The sequence below is a fragment of the Staurois parvus genome, unplaced genomic scaffold, assembly GCF_062004578.1.
Source record: "Staurois parvus isolate SC_StPar_1 unplaced genomic scaffold, SC_StPar_1.0 ptg001134l, whole genome shotgun sequence".
Lineage (NCBI taxonomy): Eukaryota > Metazoa > Chordata > Amphibia > Anura > Ranidae > Staurois > Staurois parvus.
In genome coordinates, this window is record NW_028318930.1 from 1,899,076 (window position 1) to 1,923,777 (window position 24,702).

Genomic DNA, 24,702 nt, shown 5'->3' on the forward strand with positions numbered 1-24,702 from the left:
GTCCCTGTGACCCCACTGGAGGGAGACTCTCCCTCACTTCCTGTACCTGTGACCCCACTGGAGGGAGACTTCCCCTCACTTCCTGTCCCTGTGACCCCACTGGAGGGAGACTTCCCCTCACTTCCTGTCCCTGTGACCCAACTGGAGGGAGACTTTCCCTCAATTCCTGACCCAGGCACATGAACAGCCATGAAAACATTGTCAGAGTTTCAATACCTGCCTTGCTGTACTGTTTTCTTGTCTGTGACCACATGGGATAGGTTTCAAGCCATCTCCTGTAGTATGGTAAGAGTCTCTGATCAATTAGTTTATCTGCGTTGTGGCTGCAGGGGGAGAGATTGCATGTGAGGCTGGCAGCCACAGTCAACAATGGAAAACCTAGGAGGAGGATTAATTAAATATTAAAGTAAACAACGTACACTCACAGGCCACTTTATTAGTTACACCTTGCTAGTACGGAGTTGGACCCCTTTTGCTTTCAGAACTGCCTTAATTCTTCATGGCATAGATTCCACAAGGTGTTGGAAACATTCCTCAGAGATTTTGGTCTATATTAACATGATAGCATCACACAATTGCTGCAGATTTGTCGGCTGCCATTGGTACTCCAATGTTAGGAGTCCTAATTAATGCTGTCTGTACTGTGCTTGCAGATCAGCTGTAAACTAGATCTGAATACTGTCTGTCCTAACTATGGGTTAAAGACCCCAAAGCTTGGGCGGTACATTGTATGTCATTACACTCAGGTGGTCACCCTAATCGAACTGTGAGCTGTTATGAACAGTTTTAAAGTACAATGTATAAACCAGCTAAAATATTTTAAAAACATATTTTAGCATACACTGTGAATGGCAACACACAAAACAGTGAGGATTTTTAAAACGTGACTGCAAGAGTAGAAATTGACTTTAAAGTAGCTTTGGATTTATGTAGGCTAGACACATTGCTGCAACACAAATTGTGCAAAATACACAAACAACATTTTTATTTTCACATTTACAAAATACAGACAAATTGAATGAGCTCCAAGCAAAAGTAGAACACAGACATTTATGGGCATATTTATAAAGCAACAAATGAGACTTGTCACCAAACATTCACTGGTAATTTAAAACACTAATTTTATACATGGACTAGGAAGACTCATCTGCTGTGAATGTTTGGTTTACATCAGATTCACAACTTTATAAGTATATATAGTTAAAGCTAAGGCAATAACCGAAATGTATGAAAAATGCAGCAAGATAAAAATGTAAAGTATATTTCAGCCTTAATAAGGCAATATCAATTTTGTATAGTTGCTGCACTATAATTTGTAAAATTAAAGTCCAAGTAATTGCAAATAAAAAATCCAATAAACAAATCTGCACATTAGAAATATAGGAGCTGCCATGTCAGAATCTTACAAGTCTGTAATAGTTGCAGGTTATATTATCATGGCTTAGCAGCCACCGCTGCCAATGCTACCTGTACACACTGGGGGAATTCAATAAAACTGCTGCACCACTTTTCTGACATTAATCCCGGTTTTGTTAATGTGTCATGCCAAATTCATGAAACATCTGTGACACTTTTGGTTTTGACAGTGACATTGCCAAAATGCACCACTTACCTTGTGGCACAATACCTGCACCAAATTAAAGATATAATACAGACAGTTCTTATCTTACGAAAGTGGAGTTAAATGAAGAGCAACTCTCTATTGGCATGCAGAGACCCTGACACTTGAGACACTTTTGCAAAATTTGTCAAAGTGGTGCAACGTGTACCAAAAATTCAACTGCAAGTTCTAGACAGGTACAGGAATTTGGTGGACCACTTTTAGATCACACACACAAGTCACTTTTGCAAAATCTGTGTGAAACAACTGCAGCTGCCAGTCATGGCTGTCAAGATTTGTACTCTAGACAAATCAGTAGCCGGAGCTGCCACTTACCACATGTAAACATTCATCTAAGCAGTTACATGTGAATGACCAACTCAGGACACAGTATGCATCCAGGGTCAGGGTTTCTCTGGTGTTTAGGCCTCAGAAACTGGCTGCAGCAAAACGGTCAGCTTGTGTGCTGCTTACAGAGGCAACTTTAGCCACCTTTTAAGTTCAGAAAACTATCCGCATTCTATCACCTGTGTGAATCTAGCCTTAGGGGCTGTCATTCTGATCATAGTTTCACGGACCTGGAAGAAAAATTAAATGATACAAAAAACAAAACAAAAAAACAAAAAACACATTTATGCAATGCTGGCCTATTCTTCCAAAAACACCAGGCTATTATGCCAGCTCCCTATTCTAAAATTTGAAGTAAATGAATTAAATTGGGCATATAGATCAGTTAAATTTCACATACTTCCCTCGGTGAGGAATTCAGAAAGCGCCAGAGCAAAACTAAAATAACATTTTCAGAGTCAAACAGCAGCCTACACATCTCAAAGGCTTGCTTTAAATGGCCCAATTCAGGGGTGTCGAACCCCTGGCCTGCGGCCCAAGAGAGTCAAGCATGCTGCCCTGGCGCATTTGGAGGGATGCCGTGCAAGCATAGCAGCCGCAGTGGTCGGCACGGACAAGTCTAGCCCAGACACGTCTGGATGGATGCCGTGCACGCACAGCAGCCGCAGTGGTCGGCGCGGACAAGTCTAGCCCAGACACGTCTGGATGGATGCCGTGCACGCACAGCAGCCACAGTGGTCGGCGCGGACAAGTCTAGCCCAGACACGTCTGGAGGGATGTTGTGCACGCATAGCAGCCGCAGTGGTCGGCGCGGACAAGTCTAGCCCAGACACGTCTGGAGGGATGCCGTGCACGCACAGCAGCCGCAGTGGTCGGCGCGGACAAGTCTAGCCCAGACGCGTCTGGAGGGATGCCGTGCACGCACAGCAGCCGCAGTGGTCGGCGCGGACAAGTCTAGCCCAAACGCGTCTGCAGGGATGTCGTGCACGCACAGCAGCCGCAGTGGTCGGCGCGGACAAGTCTAGCCCAGACACGTCTGGAGGGATGCCGTGCACGCACAGCAGCCGCAGTGGTCGGCGCGGACAAGTCTAGCCCAAACGCGTCTGCAGGGATGTCGTGCACGCACAGCAGCCGCAGTGGTCGGCGCGGACAAGTCTAGCCCAGACACGTCTGGAGGGATGCCGTGCACGCACAGCAGCCGCAGTGGTCGGCACGGACAAGTCTAGCCCAGACACGTCTGGAGGCATGCCGTGCACGCAAAGCAGCTGCAAAAGCCAGCCCTGGCAAATCAGGCATAGGCAGGTCAGGAGGGATGCCACACTTTTGGCTCCAACACTGAATCTTGCCTTTATTGTTAGTGTATTTTATATGTGACTCAGGATAATTCCTCTTCCAATGTGGCCCAGGAGGGTCAAAAAGTTGGACACCCTGGTTTAATGTATTCCTGTCAGTTCCAAGACGGCACTATTTTCCCACAGCCACTAATTAGGTCCTAATGTTCAGGGCAAGTTTCATTCTAATTGGTGCCTGTAAGGAAACAATGCCAGTCCAGTGAATATACAAATGCATTTTTCTGTGCATTTATAGGAATGGTTAACCAGTATATCCTTTTAGTAAACCAGCATAGCGTGGAGAGTTGGAATACAAGTTTTCTTTTTTAGAAAATAGTTTGATTCAGTGCTTTATAACCACATTCCCTTCAGAGTCCTGTGTAAACATGTAACCCAGAGAATCCTCATCACACATATATTGGTAACTTCTCTTCATTGGGCTAGCAGTGTTCCAAGAAACGTTAGTCCTGTCCTGAAGTGGACCTGATGGGTAGCGAGCCTTTTGCTCATCACTGGCAGCTCTATGAGCAATTACTCTGTTGCCCTGTGAATCCTGTGTGAATAGTGGACTGTCTGGTTGTGAATCTGTGTATAGGTCTTTATCATGCACTTCAGGGCAATGGGAACAGATTGAAGAGTCCAAAAAAGAAACCAAATGTTGCTCAGTAATACCCGATGTGCAGAAGTCTGCAGGGTGGCATAGCATATTTTCTGTTCTTACAGAAGGACTTTGCAGAAGATCTTTAGGATGGACAGGACTGTCGGTCACACTACTGCATTCATCATAGATTTTTTTCCACAACTGTGCAGATTGCTGAATATCACTGTGTGGATTGCATGAAGTAGTAATTTGATAGGCAGAAGGTTCATCAACATAGTCAGCAGAGGATCCTATAGTCAAGAGAAAAATGCTGAATTATAATAGATGTGAGAAAACCAGGTATGCACACAAGAATAATGTCCTAATGTATAATATTTAAATAAAGTGCTTTGATGTTGATACATTTAATCACTGTACTGAAATGTGTTTTGTGTTTGAGATCAAAATCCATTTGCTCAGACTCTAAGACATGTTTCATTTACCCATTGATTTTAAATGCTTCTAAGATCATTCATATTTTTTCAGGTGTAGTTTACCTGTATTTGAGTTACTTTAGCTGCTTTTGCATTGCCATAGACATTTAGAGAAGCAATCCTGAACCATATAAAAGGCCATTGACACAGGCTCTTAAGTGATGACAAGTTTACATTAAAATTTAAATTTTCCTCCCTCAGTTATTGCTATCCTGCTGTTGCGACTTCATCATTGAAAATTACTGTGCCCACTCATTACAAGGAAATCCTCATGCAAACATTCATAAGTTATTGAAAAAGTACCATAGGTAATAACTAGATGTACTGTTGGAATCTATTGTCTACAGATGAAAGTTGATGTGAATCTTCCAACTCTTTCAATGTTCCTTCCAACATCTGAAAGAGACCGACAGGATCCAGAGTCCTAATATTTCCTGTCTCCTCCCTTCAAACTAGCAGACTTACAAAATAAAACATTGGAGTAAAGCCGGCCATAGATGAATCCAATCTCGGCTGGTTTAGTGGGGACCCGCCAAGATTTGATCCATCTATGGGCAGGCTGGATGTACCCAAATCAATCCATTGATTGACTTGGGTACAACCAGCCTGTTTTTTTTCCTTTACATGCGATTACTGCCAGTGGCTCTAGCTACTAGCAGAAATCATGTTTTGCCAGCAGGGAAGGCTCCCTTCCGACACAACACAATGGTACTACAGGAGGGATTCCTCCAACACAGTCACCGTTGATGGGGAATCAAGAGATTTTCTTTCCCTCATCCGATAGTAAAGTGCTGAAGGTGGCAGCCAATCTCTGTGGATTGCACCCTTTGGTTCAATGTTATGCAAGTCTTTACTCTTCTGAAGCATTCTAATTTCAGTAAGGACAGTGCACACTTACCAACATTTAGAGGTTCTGCATCATTTTCTTCTGCTATTCCTTTCACACCCAGACTACTGGTTAAGTTTTCTTGATTTTTAGGCTTTGCTTCCTTCTTGCCTATCAAACAAGCAAATGCATAATGTTTGCCGTGATATTTAGGAATGATTCAGCAAGGACAATTGCAGTCATGTGTAAAAATTGTTACCTTACCACCTTCTAGCATTAGCAATAATAGCTGTTAATAAATCTTTTTATGTATTCTCACACTTTATGGCTAAAGCTGAATTATACTCTCTCAAGTCAACATTTTTTGTATGTGCAAAAAGTATAAAAACTCCCAAAACTGCTCTAAATAAATATAAATTCCCCAACTTATAATCGTGTTCCAAATACCCCACTACCTAATATAAATTCATCAAAATATATAGATCTCTTTTGTAATTATATCCGTGTTCCAAATACCACGCTGCCACTTAAAATTATTAAACGTGCAAAAACATATTTAAAGAAAAAATAGATTTCAGTGGCGCATGCATTGATTAACAATTCTATAACATTCCCAAAACAATATCTAACTATACATATTGATATCAATCTATATAGTGCATAAAAAAGTCCAAATAAATCAGTCCATCCAGTGATCACCACGTGAAAAAATTATGAATAAAAATAAATCGTTCAATTCATCGAATAATCACCACGTGAATACTTGTGCAAAAACATTTTTGTGCACTCACCAGTGTTGCCTCCCACTCTCATGGTTGGCACACTGAGCTTTAGTAAATAATCCTCCAAGAACCAGATCAAGTAATTCTCCCTTCAACCTGTAGTACTGGACCCCTAGGATAACAGTTCCCGATCTCCAAGGCAAATAAATCTTCCTTCCAATTCTCCACTCATTTATTTATTTTAGGTACTTCTATAGCGCCGTCCATTTACGCAGTGGTTTACACATATATAATTGTACATTCACATCAGTCCCTAACCCTCAAGGGGCGTACAATCTAAGGTCCCTAACTCACATTCATACATACACATACTAGGGCCAATTTAGACAGGAGCCAATTCACCTACCAGCATGTCTTTGGAGTGTGGGAGGAAACCGGAGTACCCGGAGGAAACCCACGCAGGCACAGGGAGAACATGCAAACTCCAGGCAGGTGGTGCCGTGGCTGGGATTCGAACCAACGACCCTAGTACTGCCAGGCGGAAGTGCTAACCATTTAGCCACCGTGCTGCCCCTCATAATAGATCATATAGAAGATAAAAAACGAGAGAGCCCCACATGGTGCAGTACCATTTATTCTCCACAGTAGACTACTAATTACAAGATTCAAAAAGTATTAAAGTCCAAAGATGTTAATAGCTTATGTTTCTTATGAGAAGAAAGCCGGGACAGTGCTCTCATCACCACCACCCTTCGTTCAGTGACGGATTCGCATCACTTCCGGTCGTCCCACAGCCTCGCCCTGACGTGTTTCGTCACGTTCGACTTATTCATAGGGGATGGCTGGGCTGTGCGGTGCGGCCTAACACCTTTATGGTGTATTCAATGTAACAGAGCCCCTGATAGGCTTACATTACTGATCCCTCCTGCTTCACACTTCCGCCCATGTATTGGCGGAAATACCTTACCCATTACCTGTAGCAATCATGCACACAGAGATGGACGCGGTCATCCATTTTGCTCCAAACCCCTCCATTTTGTATCTCTCTCAAATCAGATTCCTCCGATATCCCCCCTCCCTCTCTGTTGAGTGGCATGTGGTCTGGATGACGACAGAGATCACAGGCAGCAAACTCATTGGGAGGGTGTCATGGCTATAAACCTCACCTCATGGTGCCCCTATGTCTGCGAGACTCTTGCTAGAGAAGGGATCGTAAAACCATAAACCCAGCCCTCAGGGAGCTTCAAAGATGTTCCAGGTAGTCGTAAAAACAGACTTACATTTAAAAACTCACTTTTCCATATAGTTTTATATCTTCAAATAGGATATAATTACATAAACAGGGAGCACATATTCAGACGGCTCACTTTAAGACAAGTCACCTGGTATATTACACCCCCTAGCTGGCATATACAGAAGAGCAGAAAATTATTTCTCCTTAACCATCCAAGCAGGTATCTCATATTTCATATGTAGACGTTCAGCAGAAGATTCTGCGCATTAATCTACTCATGGATAGAATGTTATATGTATCCAGGGTAAGTTATGAACCATAATATAAGCTAGGAGGGATTTTTGGTCATAGCTTGCGTCTCCGCCTGCCACAACGGCCCAAATGAGGCGATTGGTTCTCTGCTTCGGAGAGACACCCTGCTGAGTTCCTAGATAAAGTTAAGCTAAGCTGAGATAAGTTGAAGATTCTCCCTTTTTTTAACATCGGAACTAACTTTGGGAGATAAGACCCTTTTGGCTCTGAAACCTGATCTGCTTAACCCAAGGATGACGGCAAGTACTTTATCCCTCTAAACTTCTGTTATCTCTTTGCTGTGCTATTGTTCTGTGTGTGTGTGTGTGTGTGTGTGTGTGTGTGTGTGTATATATATATGCTACATCTTTTTCTGTAAATTTTATTGCACCCTTTTGACCTTTTAGTAATAAATCTTACTTTCTGAAAGTGTTGAACTGTTTCTAAAGCTCTTTAATGCAAACTAAGAATCCCTGCCTCTGCCTGCGGTGACAGTGGTATACTGATGATTATTCAAACATCATAGTGTTATTGCTGATATTGCCGAGTTTCCTCTCTGTACAAAAAGGAGGTGGTGGCAGTGTGAAGGGTTAAATGAGTAATTAACCTGACCCAGTAACAATCGCTCTCAGGCTGCAGGTACATCGATTGTGGTCCATTAGCTGGAAAATCTTTTTGCAGGGTGCAGCTGGGCGGGGCATTGTTACGCACGTGACAGCGCGGTTTTAGATCGGCTAGTCCTTCGGTCACGAGTTTTGGTGAGAAGGTCTGGGGTCTGATGCCGCGATCATCACAATACCTACAACAGGAGGGCAAATTAACTGGACCTTAATATGCCACCAATGAGCGGAATATTCCTCCCATATTATGGCAATGGATATATATAATTTTACCAAAAGATATATAGGTTAAACTTTTGACCTAATTATAATCTCAAACGTGTTATAATCACATATGCATATCTTGGTATTAATAAACCTTGTTGGGTTTGAATGGCAATTCATATATTACATATTTAACAATAATATAAATTCATATTAAATTCACATAAAATATTGTATATTACTTGTATTACAAGATTTATTAAACAAATAAAATTAAATTAACATTAAAAATTATATATGTAAATATTTTAATAAAAAATTTAATAAACAAAATTAGAGAAGTAAATAATTCCAACCCTCAATCAGTATTTCCACTGAGCGCTTCCATTGTATCGCTCATAAAATAATCACCGAACATAAACAACTCCATTCAGCAGCTAGATTACAAATCACTTATGAAGCAGTTTATGTCCAGTTCCACATTTAAACCACCCGGTGTTAAAGATTTTAGCACTCTATTAGATCCCCTCCATTTAGGGGGTAGATTGGATTCCCCCAAAATGGAGGGAATCTAAGTGTAAGATCTGTCGCAGAGGGAGACTAAATTGATTTTCCTGCTAAAATCTTTAACACCAGGTGGTTTAAATGTGGAACATATATGCATATGTGATTATAATACATGTTTGGGATTACAATTCGGTCAAAAGCTTAAACTATACATCTTTTGGTAAAATAATATATATCCATTGCCAAAATATGGGAGGAATATTCCGCTCATTGGTGGCATATTAAGGTCTGATTAATTAGCCCTCCTGTTGTAGGTATAGGGTAAGGTATTTCCACCAATACATGGGCAGAAGTGTGAAGCAGGAGGGATCACTAAGGTCAGCCTATCAGGGGCTCCGTTACATTGATTGAACACACCATAAAAGGTGTTACACCGCACAGCCATCCCCTATGAATAAGTCGGAAGTCACAAAACGCATCAGAGCAAGGCTGTGCAGCGACCGGACGTGACGCATCACTGAACGAAGGCCGGCGGTGGTGAGAGCACTGTTCCAGCTTTCTTTTCATAAGAAACATAAGCTATTAACATCTATGGGCTTTAATACTTTTTGCATCTTGTAAGTAGTATTCACTGTGGAGAATAAATGGTTTAAAAATGGTACTGCACCATGTGGGGCTCTCTCTTTTTTTTTATCTTCTATATGATATATTATGAGTGGAGTATTGAAAGGAAGATTTATTTGCCTTGGAGATCGGGAGCGGTTATCCTAGGAGTCCAGTATTACAGGATGAATGGAGAATTACTTGATCTGGTCCTTGGAGGATTATTTACCAAAGTTCAGTGTGCCAACCATGAGAGTGGGAGGCAACACTGTTTGGTGAGTGCATGCCTGAGAGGAGAGCACTACACAGATTTATATAAAAAAATTTTTTGCACAAGTATTCACGTGGTGATTATTTGATGAACCCTAACGATTTATTTTTATGAATTATTCCTGATTTTTTCACGTGGTGATCACTGGATAGACTGAATTATTTAGACTTTATGCACTATATAGATCATTGATATTATCAATATGTATAATTAACTACTTTTTTCTCCTTATGCTGCTAACATTAGAAAATTGGTAGGAAGGTATACTTTATTTACTACACATTTCTTCGGTTGCTTCCTAGTTTCTGGCCTATGCCAAATGATGTCATACATCCTAGGAGTCTTCGGGAGCATACAAAAAACACCCAACACATTCCATCTTTTTTTCTTTTAACTTTCAGATTTCACACATTTAGGATCCTTGAAGTATGCAACTAATGTTTTGCCCTCCAAGGTGGAGCAAAATCTCTAGAACGCACAAGGAAAATGAGGGTTAAGACACCTTCAGACATGCAATTTACAGTCATCTGATCTGGCCATTTTTGGACAGAACAGAATACCATCTTATACAGTATGTCAGGGGTCCTCAAACTACGGCCCGCGGGCTACATGAGGCCTACCGAGGCCATTTATCCGGCCCGCCGGCAGGGGCGGGACAGGAAGGGACACTAAGTACAGGGCAGGGGGCTGCTGTACCTTACCTGGCTCCGGTCCCAGTCCCACGACGATCCAGTCCAGGAAGCACTGCTCCTTCATTCACTCTGGCCACTCCCTCACTCCTGCCACTCGACTCCACCTCCTCTCCGGTGATTGGGCGCCAGAACTGTAGCTCAGGAAAGGCATACAGGTGGCCAATCACCTGCGAGGAGGCGGAGCGAACATCGAGTGAGGGAGAGGTTGGAGTGAAGAAGGACAGCTGACAGGTAAGTGTGTCGTGCTGATGGTGCTGCTGCAACCAGGTATGCTGGCTGCATCAGCACCATGCTGGAACAGAAGTCACCAAGTGTCATTGGTGTCAGTGGGAGAAATAGTGCCCCATCATTGGTGTCACTGATACCAATGACGGGGCATTATTCCTCCACCGACACCAATGACGGGGCATTATTCCTCCACCGACACCAATGACGGGGCATTATTCCTCCACCGACACCAATGACGGGGCATTATTCCTCCACCGACACCAATGACGGGGCATTATTCCTCCACCGACACCAATGACGGGGCATTATTCCTCCACCGACACCAATGACGGGGCATTATTCCTCCACCGACACCAATGACGGGGCATTATTCCTCCACCGACACCAATGACGGGGCATTATTCCTCCACCGACACCAATGACGGGGCATTATTCCTCCACCGACACCAATGACGGGACACTATCCCCTTCCCCCCACTGACACCAATGACGGAACACTATCCCCTTCCCCCACTGACTTGGCACTGTCCCCTTCCCCCACTGACGGGGCACTATCCCCTTCCCCCACTGACGGGGCACTATCCCCTTCCCCCACTGACGGGGCACTATCCCCTTCCCCCACTGACGGGGCACTATCCCCTTCCCCCACTGACACCAACGACGGGACACTATCCCCTTCCCCCACTGACACCAACGGCGGGACACTATCCCCTTCCCCCACTGACACCAACGGCGGGGCACTATTCTTCCCACTGACACCAACGATGGGGTACTATTCCTCCCACTGACACCAACGATGGGGCACTATTCCTCCCACTGACACCAACGATGGGGCACTATTCCTCCCACTGACACCAACGATGGGGCACTATTCCTCCCACTGACACCAACGATGGGGCACTATTCCTCCCACTGACACCAACGATGGGGCACTATTCCTCCCACTGACACCAACGATGGGGCACTATTCCTCCCACTGACACCAACGATGGGGCACTATTCCTCCCACTGACACCAACGATGGGGCACTATTCCTCCCACTGACACCAACGATGGGGCACTATTCCGCTCCATAAGACACACTTGGTGGGAAATGTCTGTGCGTCTTATGGAGCGGCCGGCCCAGTATTCCCGCCGCCGTTGTATGTCCGCAGTCTCTGGTCATCCCCTGTACTGTGTCCGCAGTCTCTGGTCATCCCCTGTACTGTGTCCGCAGTCTCTGGTCATCCCCTGTACTGTGTCCGCAGTCTCTGGTCATCCCCTGTACTGTGTCCGCAGTCTCTGGTCATCCCCTGTACTGTGTCCGCAGTCTCTGGTCATCCCCTGTACTGTGTCCGCAGTCTCTGGTCATCCCCTGTACTGTGTCCGCAGTCTCTGGTCATCCCCTGTACTGTGTCCGCAGTCTCTGGTCATCCCCTGTACTGTGTCCGCAGTCTCTGGTCATCCCCTGTACTGTGTCCGCAGTCTCTGGTCATCCCCTGTACTGTGTCCGCAGTGTCTGGTCATCCCCTGTACTGTGTCCGCAGTGTCTGGTCATCCCCTGTACTGTGTCCGCAGTGTCTGGTCATCCCCTGTACTGTGTCCGCAGTGTCTGGTCATCCCCTGTACTGTGTCCGCAGTGTCTGGTCATCCCCTGTACTGTGTCCGCAGTGTCTGGTCATCCCCTGTACTGTGTCCGCAGTGTCTGGTCATCCCCTGTACTGTGTCCGCAGTGTCTGGTCATCCCCTGTACTGTGTCCGCAGTGTCTGGTCATCCCCTGTACTGTGTCCGCAGTGTCTGGTCATCCCCTGTACTGTGTCCGCAGTGTCTGGTCATCCCCTGTACTGTGTCCGCAGTCTCTGGTCATCTCCTGTACTGTGTCCGCAGTCTCTGGTCATCTCCTGTACTGTGTCCGCAGTCTCTGGTCATCTCCTGTACTGTGTCCGCAGTCTCTGGTCATCTCCTGTACTGTGTCCACATTTGTTCATAGTTTTTTTTTTTTTAAACAACTATAGTCCGGCCCTCCAACGGTCTGAGGGACAGTGAACTGGCCCCGTTTAAAAAGTTTAAGGACCCCTGCAGTATGTCATTGTGCCTCTATCCATCCAGCCCAAATAATTGATTGGAAAACCTGATTGTTACCGTTTCCCAAACGATAAGCTGTTCAACAAATTGGCTGACCACACAAGGATGTAGGGCCTCCAAAGAGATCCGATTAGCCTTATTGCTTGATCCTGAAAGATCAGCCCTATACAAGTGCATACCCTATGTTATCCTATGCCCTACAGTCAACTTTAGTTCTTACCAGGCAATTTCGTTTGCAAGTTTTTCCTCCAGAACACTACTTGCGAGAGAACTCTTGCCCACTAAATAACCAAACACAGGCCACAGAAACACATGAGAACTCACCAAACGGCAAGTTGTACTGATGGCACATTACTGACATTTTTTCAGATGACCTCCATAAGAGATCCTACAATTTGTATCGCAGAATATTTAACCAGTTGTGGACAAAAAAAAACAAAAAAAACTGACATTTACAAGGTATGTAGCATGCCCCATCACCTCTCACATTTGAAGGCAATATTCAGTTGTCAAAAATTACAGCTGGGAGTCGCTGTGTAAACACAACTTAAATTTAAAAAAAAAAAAAAAAAAAAGATATGTTTACAAACACTGTTCAGACAGGAGGTACAGAAGTACTAACCAACATTGTTTTATATTTACTCTGTTCCTTTCATCTGCAGTTTAGAGCCCATCTCTGGGCAAACACATTTTTGCAATAGGGCTGTTCCCACACTGCATGGGTCAACTGCTTGTTTTGTCTATGGTGAGTAGAAAGCCTTTTGTCACCCCATCCTTCAAAAAACGGCATTCCCGCACAGTCCAACGACAGACTGTTCCTGTATATGGAGTCTGCTCAGAGCTTCAGAGCACCAGGAACAGACCACTAAACAAGACTGCTCCCCTCTCCCCTAGAAAGGAGAAAACAAAAAAACAAACAGTCCCATTGCATGGGAAACACATTTTGCCCAGAGGTGTGCTTTAAAGTGATGAGCTTAAAACCGATATGTTGTTGGGTAAAGCAAAAAAAAAGTTTTTACTTAATAAAAATCTCTGTCTTATCAACCCTTAGCTTATCCTAAACAACTAACCCCTCCTTCCTATTTTACCCTTAGCTATTCTTGTTTGATTTTACTTTTTTTAAAATTTAACCTTTTTGCTGCCGGAGCCATTTTTGCATGCGTTTAAAAAAAAAAAATAATTTTAAGCCTGAAGAATGCATAAACCCCAAAACATATTTTTTGAAAGCAGACACTAGAGAATAAAATAGTGGTAGTTGCAATTTTTTGTCACGCAACATTACCCAAAAATTTCAGTAAAAAATACAAATTAATTTTAGGGCACACAAACATAATAAAATACCAAATTGGTAAAATATAAAAGATGAGGTTATTCTGAATGGATACCCAGCATTTCAAACCTTAAATTTGCGTGCACCCGTGAAATGGCGGCAAACTTCAGTACCTTATATTTTCAATAGGTAATGCTTTAAAAGCCCCCTATAGTTCATCAGTTTGGCGTTATCGAGTTCTGGTGCTAGAAATATTTCTTACTCTAGCGTAAGTGGCATTATGCAACACATGTATCACAATCTATGTTTTCATGTGTAGGTGCCCTGACACATGCGTTTACGTTATTTTTAATTTAACACCCCCCTCCAATCACATAGGGGACAAAGTCCCTTATATGATTTTTTTGGTGACAGGTTCTCTTTAATGAGACATCCTGGGTCTAAAAGACGCACTTTACTGGGGGGGGGTGGAAGCAATAGAGTGGCAATGCAGATGCCAGAATGCTTCCATCTGATAGGCAGGAATCTGCTTGTCAGATGTACACAGTCCTGGTGGCAGGCAGGAAAAGGGTTATTTTGCATGTTAGGCTTAACCTCTTGCCTACCAGGACAATTTTTTTGCACAAATGTGAAAATCTGCAATTTTTGCTACAAAATAGTGTAAACCTCCCAAAGTATATATATTCTTGAAGCAGAAACCCTGGAGAATAAAGCATGTTTTCAGGAAAAAAAAATATGGTCATCACATAGAGGGCATGAGCAGGTGACAGGTTCTCTATAGAGACATTGGGGGTCTATTAGACCAACAATGTCATCCCTGCCCTCCATTGCAACTATTCCAGCACAGATCAAGCTGTAATAGCTTGACCCTTGGCTACATTAGCCAAAGGAGGACAGCTGTGATGCATTGCTTCTGATGTTACTAGTCACAGAAGGGATCGAGGAATGGATGGGGAAATACCAGGGAAGCAATCTCAAACTCCTGCGATGGAGCAGAAGAGACTGGGGACCACCACAGGCTGCCATTGGGGGGGGTCCTTTTGAGCGTTCTATTCACTTATTAGAAAGCCCTTCGCTGACTCTTAAAAAGGTATCGGTACCAAACTCACAGCTGTGACCTTAATTTAACAACTTGTCTACCATGACATTCATAAATGTACTTTGGTAGAGAAGTGATTAATTTGTAAGACTTCATGCATTCTGGACATTGATCCCTGTGTACATACTTCCCTAATCGTTAGTAAGACTAAATGAACTGTCTAGTTGCAGCAGAAATTTGTCAGACTGCAAGTGATGGGGCTGAATGGAGCACCTGTGCCCTCCACCTCCAGCCAAAGGGCAGAGACTCATGTATCAGTGCTGACCCCTGGTTTACTGTACATATCCATATTCCTGCAGTCCGCGTTTTGCGCAGGCACAAGAGCCCATTAATTTGAATAGACTCCTTTGCCCCGGGACACTCAGGGAAGAAGTCTCTGAATTTCTTCTGAAAACGCAGCCCGCACTGGAATCTCGGTTCCCAGTATGGTTGCGATTGCCAGTGCGGGCGGCGCATTTCTCTGTGTGGGTGGTGCGGCTGCATGGATTTTTGTGTGGATCCGCAGCGGCACCACCCGCACAGATGGGAACCTAGCCTCAACCTTCAGTGTGCATGGGGCCAAAGAGCTGTTTACCTAGGACAGGGAGGGGTTTATGTATTAAAACTGGACAGTGCAAAATCAGCTTCTAGGTTTTATTGCCAAAGCTTAATTGTATAAGCTGAGGTAGCAAGCTGATTGGCTACCATGCACAGCTGCACCAGATTGTGAGTGCTCCAGCTTTAGAAAATCTACCCCAGAGTGTCTAGATACATCTTTCTGGTATGAATATACTTATATTGCCTGTTATATATTAATTATAAGGACCATGCATTTTGGCAGTACAGAACATGTGAACCATCATATTTGGTTTAAGCGATTGGGTTTAGAAGTTGTCGTTACCTTTTTGTGTAAAAAAGGCATACATAGATGTCTGTTTGGTGCAAAGCTGGGGTGTTTTTGTTTGAGTGAATTCAAATGTAGAAGAATCAACCTGCTGTCTTCTCAGGAGTGGATTAACCCGGCTTGAATAGGTGCAAGGGATGATGGTCTGCAACAGAAAACAAAAATAGTTTTTCGTATTTTTAATTTCAGAAATAGATTTGCCAAGAAAAACAGTCCTCAAAGGCTATATGCACAAGAGTTATACTGTATATATGATGAAAGACTGCAAAATAGAGAAACCCACAGCAACAGTAATTCGTCTTTCACTGATCATTATACCATACACTGATTTTAATGGATTGTTGAGCTTACCAATTGTACATGTGATGGCTGCATTCTTTTTTAGGCTTTTTTCCTTTATTTGTACCTGGTGATCTTTCCAGGAATACTGTTTTTCAGCAGAAAAAGCTGTCCTGCAGATATAGCAGTTAGAGGGTTGAGACTGTAAATGGTGCTTACAATGATCAGCTTTTATCCACTTCCAGTCCAGGCTAATTCTGACATTCCTCTCCTACATGTAAAAATCATTTTTTTGGCTTGAAAAGTACTTGGAACCCCCAAACATATATATTTTTGTAAGCATAGACCTTAGGGAATAAATGGTGGCTGTTGCGCAATTATGATGTGACATAAAAATATGCAGCGGGTTTTCAAACGCAAATTTTTTGGAAAAAACTCCACTTTAATGAATTTTAGTGCACAAAAACTGAAGTACCTAAAGATCTCCATAGACAACACTTTAAAAGCCTTTATAGATTACCAGTTTAGAGTTAACACATCCTTGCTGTGACATTCACAGTGATAGCTCACATCACGGCTCGAAAAATCCCAGGTCACCATGGCAACTAGAAATTGTGTCTTGACGCCTGGGCTTTTGTCAGCCCATTCACTGTTGGTCTGAATAATGTGTCCATCACTGAGCTACTGCCAATCTTTCTAATTCTCCTTTACACAGCCACATTACTGTCAGCATCAACTCCTGCTTCCACCCACTTCTGCCTGTGACCCTGCAGAGCCCTCTGGCAGAACAGAGAGGAAGGAGCAGGACCAAATCGCCAACATGTTGCCGCCTCGGCATTGTCACAGAGAACCTCACAAGGTGCTGACAAAAAGGACTACAGTGTCCTTCCAGTAATGGAGACAGTCCCACAAAGCAGCCAGCTAAGGAGCCAGCCAGGGAGGCACATGTTGCTTTATGCAAAGAAGCTGCCCTCTGTGTGCACTCTGCTCTTAGACACTGCAGGGAGGATGCACAGAACATGCAGGACCCAGGAGAGGGGGATTGCATTACTGTCCTACACCCTGCATCCCATGTCCTGCGTTCTGCACCCCACACTCTGCACCGCATGTCCTGCGTTCTGACCCCTTCTACACCCCATGTCCTGCATTCTGCACCTCACAAATTACTTGCCTTGCCCTGGGCACTGACAACCCATGCTATGCAAAAAAAAAAAAAAAAAAAAAAAAAACCAGCTTCACTTTTTCAGCTGGATATTAGATTCAAAAGCAAATTTGTCAAGCCCTGGCTCACAGGTGTGGCGCCATCGCCTTTTACATATGCATGAGGGATCTATCACGTGTGATTATCACATTTTATTTACATTTTTTTTTCTATACGGTTTAATTTTTTTTTCCCCCATCTCTTTCATTGCCAAAAGAAGGAATGAACCACTTCCCTTATGATAGCATGGGCCACAATAGGTCCTCTTTATGGAAAGATCTGGGGTCATATCTCTCCTCTGCCCTCCAAAGCAAATGATCAAGCCAAGATCAGTTTGACCTGAGGCTTGTTCAAGCTAGTAATGGCTTGTTTACATGAGACGGAGACCGAAGCCTAAGTGACAAAATCCTCCTCACTCTCAGTTCCCCTCATTGTGTCCCAAGAACCGTATCCCGCCAGTCACATCCATACTGGGCTCCACAATCGCCATTAAAGGCAGAAACAGGCGGGGGTGGGACCCCCTTCCACTGCCTGTAAAAGTTAGCCAGCAGCTCCTTACCTGCTAGGATTACTTTTACATTGAAGGGAAATCGCCAGCACTAAAAAAAAATATCTCTTGATCATTGCTGCAAAGCAGAGACTGAGATATCACCCTTCCTATCCAGTGACGTACGGGTACGTTGCTGGACAGGAAGTGGTTATGTATGTAAAACCTTTATACCAAAAAAACTGTTACTTTACCTGCTTAAAAAGTTAGCTGAAGCTTGGCTTCAGTTTGTTAATGTGTCTAAATCTGCTAGCATATCTGATCCTTCATCCAGGATGGAGGCACTCTAATACATGTGGTGTGTTACTGGCCAGTTCACCAGGTAAGAACAGAAGGGAAAAATCCTTAAAAAGAAACTAATGCAGCCACCATATCAAAGGACTTGTAAGCTAAAATATGTGGTTGTAAAGGCTGAAGACATTCTATGCATGAAGGTAAAAAAATACTCACCTGAGACTCCTGTCGATCAATCCAGCGATGTGCAAGGAAGCTTTGGCTATCCAGGGTCTTTCTCATTGGCTGAGACAGCAACGGAAGCTATTGGCTCCCACTGCAGTCAATCATAGCCAGAGAGGAAAAAGCAAAGAGCGAGGCTGAGCTGCCGCTCTGTCTTAGGCCCCTTTCACACGAGCAGACCGGTCAGGTCCACCTGTCCGTTTTTCAAGCAGACCCAATCATACGCTCTATTGCTCTCTTTAGAGTGGCGGGTGTGAACGAACGTGTCCATTTACACCAATCTGTTTGTCTGCTAAAAACAGACAAATGGGGATCCATTCCCCATCATTCTGGTGGATCGGATAATAGTCAGATGGAAATGGACAGGAAGTCATGCAAATAGAGGACAGCCTATAGAGGACAGCCAGCAGGCTGTGTCCGTGTCCACTCTGCATAAAACGGAGGGGACACAGACCTGTCATCTGCTTGCTCATTGGGCAGATCCCCTGCTGAGCAAGTGGATTCGCTGACTGACGCTCTGGGGCCTTATGGGCCAGTATATATCACCAATCACTACAATTACTAGTATAATTCCTATATTACATACATATACACACACACACACACACACACACACACACACTATTACACTTTTTGGGGTTTTATTTTGTTTCAACAAAGACATGGCAGAATACATCAATTTATGAAAAAAAAAGAAAAAAAAACTCTTGAAGATGTTTTATAAAATGGAAAATAAAAAAAATATTGTTTTTAAACTTCTTGGGTCTTTTTTAATTTATAGAATATAAAATACAAAGACCCACTGGTGATCAAGTACCACCAAAAGAAAGCTCTATTTGGGGGAAAATAATTATAAAAATTTGATTTTGGTACAATGATGCATGACGGCACAGTTGCTAAAGTAGCGCAGTGCTGAATAGCAAAAAATAGCCTGGTCTGTAGGGGGTAAAACCTTCTGGAGCTCAAGTGGTTATTATCACATCAAGGATCCCAGTCACACTGCAATGTGTGCTTTAAGTGCACATTAACATGAATTTTCATACCACGTTGAGTTTTAAGAGGCGCAATACTTTATTTCTTTTTTAAAAAAACTTCACGAAGGACAGGAAACTTCAATTGTTTTAACTCTTGTGTGCATGTGAATTGCGGTGTGCTTACACTTATTGAGCTAAAAACACCTCAGCGTTAGACTTACCGGTAACTCATTTTCTATAAGTCTTCCAGGACAGCCCCTTGAGATGCTGAGCTTCTCCCTCCAGGACATTAAACACATGAGCCCAGAACCTTAAAAGGCGGACCTCCAGGCCTCACTCTTCAATTTTCCCAAGAACCACAGGAAGGCACTAAAAGACAATCATTTATGCATAACCATACAATACTAGGGTGGGAAATCCCAGCTGTCCTAGAAGACTTATAGAAAATGAGTTACCGGTAAGTCTAACTCTGGTTTTCTCAAAAATGTCTTCCAGGACAGCCCCTTGAGACGATAATCAAGAACTTCCCCACTAGGGCTGGGCTACTGCCTGGAGGACTTTGTGCTCAAATGCCTGATCCTCACTAGAAAGGAGATCCAGGCGATGTTTCACGAAGGTAGAAAAGCTGGACCAAGTGGCCGCCTTACAAATCTGCTCTGGCGAGGCACCAGCTCTCTTTGTCAAGGTTGCTGACAAGGATCTGGTTGAGTGTGCATTAACAAACAGGACAGAATCTCTAATAAATTATACGATTCTGTAATAGCCATCCTAATCCATCTAGCTATGGTGGATTTGGAAGCATTGAAACCTTTCCGCACTCCCACGAAAAGAACAAATCTGATTTTCTGAATTCTCTGGCCCTACTAAGTTAGGCCAAAAGGCTCCTTCTAACATCTAATAAACTTAATCTTTCTTCCTCCTTGTTTGCAGGAGCAGAACAGAAGGTCAGCAAAATTATATCTTGGGACCTATGAAAGGAGGAGGAACCTTTGGGAAGAAACCCAGGATTTGTTTTGAGAACAATGCTGCCCTTGAAAACTGACAAAAAGGGCTCCTTAATGGAAAGTGCCTGCAATTCACTAACCCTACTGGCTGATGTGATTGCTACCAAAAGAGAGTTAAAAACTTTATAAGACTTCCCCAGAGGTTCAAAGGGACAAAAGGACCAAAGCTTTAAGGACTAAAGACAGATCCCAAACTGGACAGGACCTGACCACCGCCAGCCTGGACTCAGAAAGGGCCCTGAAAAAATCCGCTACAAAAGGGATCCTGCTTTAGGGTGACCTGAAAGAAAACACTAAGGGCTGAGGCCTGCACCTTAAAGTACTAACCGAAAGATTCTGATCTGCCCCAACCTAGAAGAAAATCTAAGACTGCCGGGATATTCGGAGGGCTCCGACCCTTATCCGACAGCCAAGAGTTGAATTTTTTCAGACCTTAGTATGAATAGCTCTGGTAACTGGTTTGCTGCAGTTCACCAAAGTCCTCACTACCCTGTCCGAAAACCCGAGCTTTCAGGAGTTGTTCTTCAATAGCCACACTGCCAACTTCAAAGTTTTTACCTGAGGGTGTAACACTGGACCCCGAGAGACCTGATCCTCCCACTCTGGAAGAGGGAACGGAGGAACCGAGGCAAGGCTCCACAGCAGAGAGAACCATGGTCTCTTTGGCCAAAATGGGGCCACCAGAATAAGGTTTGTCCTTTCCGACAAAACTTTTTGCAGGACTGCTGGGATTAGCCTCACTGAAGGGAACGCATAACAGACTGAATTTCCACAGTTGCGAGGGCATCTACACCCAAGGCCTGATCGCGCAGATTCAGGGAGAAGAACTGGCTGACCTTCCTGTTTTCTTGAAAAGCAAAGAGATCCGCCTCCGGCATGACCCATTTCATAGTCATGGTCGCAAACACTTCCTGGTTGAGAGATCATTCGTGCTTGACTGGATTCCGACTTAGGAAGTCTGCTAGGGAATTCTGCACTCCTTTCAGATGGATGGCAGATATAGAACACACGTTTTGCTTGGCCCAAAACAATATGCTGTGTGCGATTGCTTGGAGAGGAGTCTATTAGATCTGCTTGAAAGGTATCCAGCACTCGCTGGACTGCTAGGAGCTCCCTCTGATTCGAGGATCACCAAGCTTCCCCCAAGGACCACAACCCATTGGTCACTCTGTCGCCTAGATAGGCTCCCCATCCAAAGCTGCTGGCATCGGTCGTGATGATAACTGGATATGGTGTGGTCCGCTCCAGACCCCTGGCTAGATTGTACTGCCTTCACCACCAAAGGGATCTCTTGATCCTGGAAAGGAGCCAGACTGGAAGATCCAATGCAGACCTGTCCCTTATTGTAATGGCCAAATTGCTCTGCAAGCACAGCAGGTCACATGACAGTTGTATACAATGGATGGCTTCATTCATGCCATCCATTGTATACTAGTGCCTAGCTGTGAATGGTCACAGCAGGTAACATGCACATGTCATGTGATTAGCTATGGCCAAATCACAGCTAAGCACAAAAAAAAAAAAACAAAAAAAAAATTCTTTGCTATAAGCAAATTGTGTAAAAAAGAAAAAACAAATACTGATCACTTCCCCAAAGTAGTACAATGTTACTATGGTAACATTGTACTACTTTGGTCATAGTAAAATATGAAAAAAAAAATCTTAAAAAAATAAAAAGTAATAAAATAAAAAAATAAAAATATATATTTTTTTTCATATTGTCACCAGTCAGTGTCCCTGATCACCGCCATGCCAGTTATATAATGACGCTGTACTGCACTGGTGACAGTATGTAAAAAAAAAAAAAAAAAAAAAAAAAAAATTGTGAAATTTTTTTTTAATTTTCCGAAAAATTATGACAAAAAAAATACAACTTCAAAAATCTCACCATTCCTCTTATGAAGTACGCCGGACTGTCTACTCTGCAAAAAGGGGTCGTTTGGGGGATATCTGTACTGTTCTGACATACTTGGACCTCAAGAAATTAGATTGGCTGTCAGTACTTCAGGATTGATCAATATTCAGATCTATACCATAGTTTGTGAACTCTATAACTTTCCTACAAACTAAAAAATACATCCTAATTTTGGTTATTTTCACCAAAGACATGTAGCAGAATACATCTCGGCCTAAATTTATGAAGAACAATTATTTATTGGTAAACTTTTATAACAGGAACAAAGAAAAACTTTTTTTTTCAAAATTTTTGGTCTTTTTTTTGTTAATTTAGCAAAAAATAAAAACCCCAGCGGTGATTAAATAGCACCAAAAGAAAGCTCTAGTTGTGTGAAGAAAATGATAAAATTTTAGTTTGGGTACATTGTATGACCGCGTAATTGTCATTCAAAGTGTGAGCGCTGAAACGTGATAAATGGCCTGGGCAGGAAGGTGTAAAATTGCACGGTATTGAAATGGTTAAAGCCGATAGTGGTAGAATCCTAGGTCCTCTGGAGTAAAATGTCTCCTCTCTTATTCACAGGATCTTTTAGAGCCCCCATATCTTCAAATGCTAGGTCCATCTTTTTAGAGACTAGATAAGGGGGCGACCAACTTTGGAACCGTGTTCCATGGCTGTGATCCGTCTTCCTCAAACTGAAATCTCCTTTTAAGACTACCAGAGAAAAGGGGTTTTCTTTCACTCCAGCTTAATGGCATCAACCAGGGAACTGTGGTCTGGAAAGACTAGGGTCTGTACGATAAATGTAACTGTGCGCAAGGAGTGTTTTACATAGAGGGCGGTGTGTGTGTGGGCTTCACTGTAATCACACTGCTCTGGATGAGCTATCCAGAGCAGTGTGCCCAAGCTGACAGGGAGGAGGACTGTTAGTAAACGGTCCTCCTCCCCGGAAATGCTCGGTAATCACTGGCCACCGGCAGGTAATTGACTGCGAGGGTAGGGCACGTGCCCCCTACCCGGAAACACAACATCACATATATACGTGATTTTGCGCACCCCTGCCGCCCTTATTTTTGTATTATTTACTACAATGCCATTTTACAGCTGCACATATATCAGTAATTGAAGAGTTAAACATTAACCACATTTACAACATAGTATCAAGCAGTGCAGAAAAGAAAATCATATTTTGAGTAACAACAAAATCATGACGTGTGTAAAAATATAGTGACACCTAATGAGTGTTGAGCAGCCAATCATCCTAATATGCAGATTAGTACATCCCTGAGCCCCTCATCCCTGTTGTATTGTATCTGTACTGTCCCCTGTATAATAATCATAGGAACCTATCTGCAGTGTACACGCAGGGCAGCCACAGAGGAGCTGTGTAGTGGTGTTCCCAAGTGTTGGAGAAGACTCGTCCCTTGTATAGGGCAGTCCAGGATTGGGTCTGCTTGGTTCTCCCATCCATCAGACTGCAGGTGGAGATCGGACCACAGACGGTAAGCTGATCGCCCCCTCCTTGTATTAAACCCCCCTAGAGACACACACTGAAAAGGTGACCATAGAACAAGCCGGACCTGATGTGACCTCTTCTTCAGCTCGGCAGTGTCCAGCCATACTCCGCACTCCTCAGGCTGCAGACCACGGCTCCGCTGTTTCTTTATCTTCATACTTCTAATCAGACACCGACCACACACAAGTCCTAGCTCCAATGAGCAATTCAACTTCCCGCCAGACGTCCTAGTGCAGGCGCCCCGCCCAATGTGTTATCCTTAGGCTGCCTTCACACTGCCTGTCTACAGCGACACGTCGGCCATGTTTATGGTGGGAATAGCAAGCTCCTGACAGCAGAGACTGAACCGAAAGAAAAAAAACAATGGCTCTATTTTTTTTAAAACACTCTCCTAAGGGCAGACACTAATTCTAGCACAGAATGTTACTAACAAAGGACAGTTGGCAAAAGCATATTGCAGCTTACCAGCCCTTAAAGGGGAAGGTCTCCTGGCTTTTGGATTAACAGTGGTTTTATGTATACCTGTAAGTAAGCAAAGCTTCCAACCGTCCCTGATTTTGAGGGACTGTCCCTGACCCTCTGTCCCCCTCATTTGTCCCTCATTTTGGTCTGATAGTTGCAGGGCTGCTGTTAGAAACCATGGGGCCCCATACAGCCAACCTGACAGGGCCCCCTAAAAAAAAGTACAGTTTACTATGCTTCGGTTATAAATGAACACAGTGAGTGATAGGTACCAATCAATAACTGTGTTCATTTAGGGGAGGAAGGAGCTGGTGCATGTGACATATTTACTGGACGCTCTCCATCCTGAGGGATCCTATTGTGTACTTGCAGCTGCTGGTGGGAAGGAGGGGAGGGAATCCGGAAGCACTGTGGTGGGGCTTGGGCAACAGGGGATAACGTATGGTGCACAGGGAGGGCGATGGGTGGGGCAATTTCTAGAATCGATTTCCTGCATGG

At 43.7% G+C, this 24,702-nt stretch overlaps 1 protein-coding gene across 1 annotated transcript; it reads right to left on the reverse strand.

Annotated features, from left to right (window-relative positions):
- Positions 1-947: 947 nt before the first annotated feature.
- On the reverse strand, positions 948-23,948 carry AUNIP (aurora kinase A and ninein interacting protein). The gene is made up of 4 exons (XM_089659179.1): positions 23,807-23,948; positions 15,866-16,013; positions 5,252-5,350; positions 948-4,170 (listed from the first exon to the last, which is right to left on the reverse strand). Exons 1-4 carry the CDS (start codon positions 23,897-23,899, stop codon positions 3,623-3,625), a joined length of 888 nt encoding a protein of 295 aa, XP_089515305.1. The 5' UTR covers positions 23,900-23,948; the 3' UTR covers positions 948-3,622.
- Positions 23,949-24,702: the final 754 nt, after the last annotated feature.

Bases quoted from the DNA above. Each gene is read 5' to 3' on its own strand.
- AUNIP (XM_089659179.1), bottom strand. From the start codon at position 23,899: ATGAAGATAAAGAAACAGCGGAGCCGTGGTCTGCAGCCTGAGGAGTGC. The intron at 16,014-23,806 runs GTCCGGCTTGTT...TTTCTGTTGCAG, and splicing joins TGAAGAAGAGGTCACATCAG to ACCATCATCCCTTGCACCTA. The intron at 5,351-15,865 runs GTAACGACAACT...CTTGTTTGATAG, and splicing joins TGCCTTTTTTACACAAAAAG to GCAAGAAGGAAGCAAAGCCT.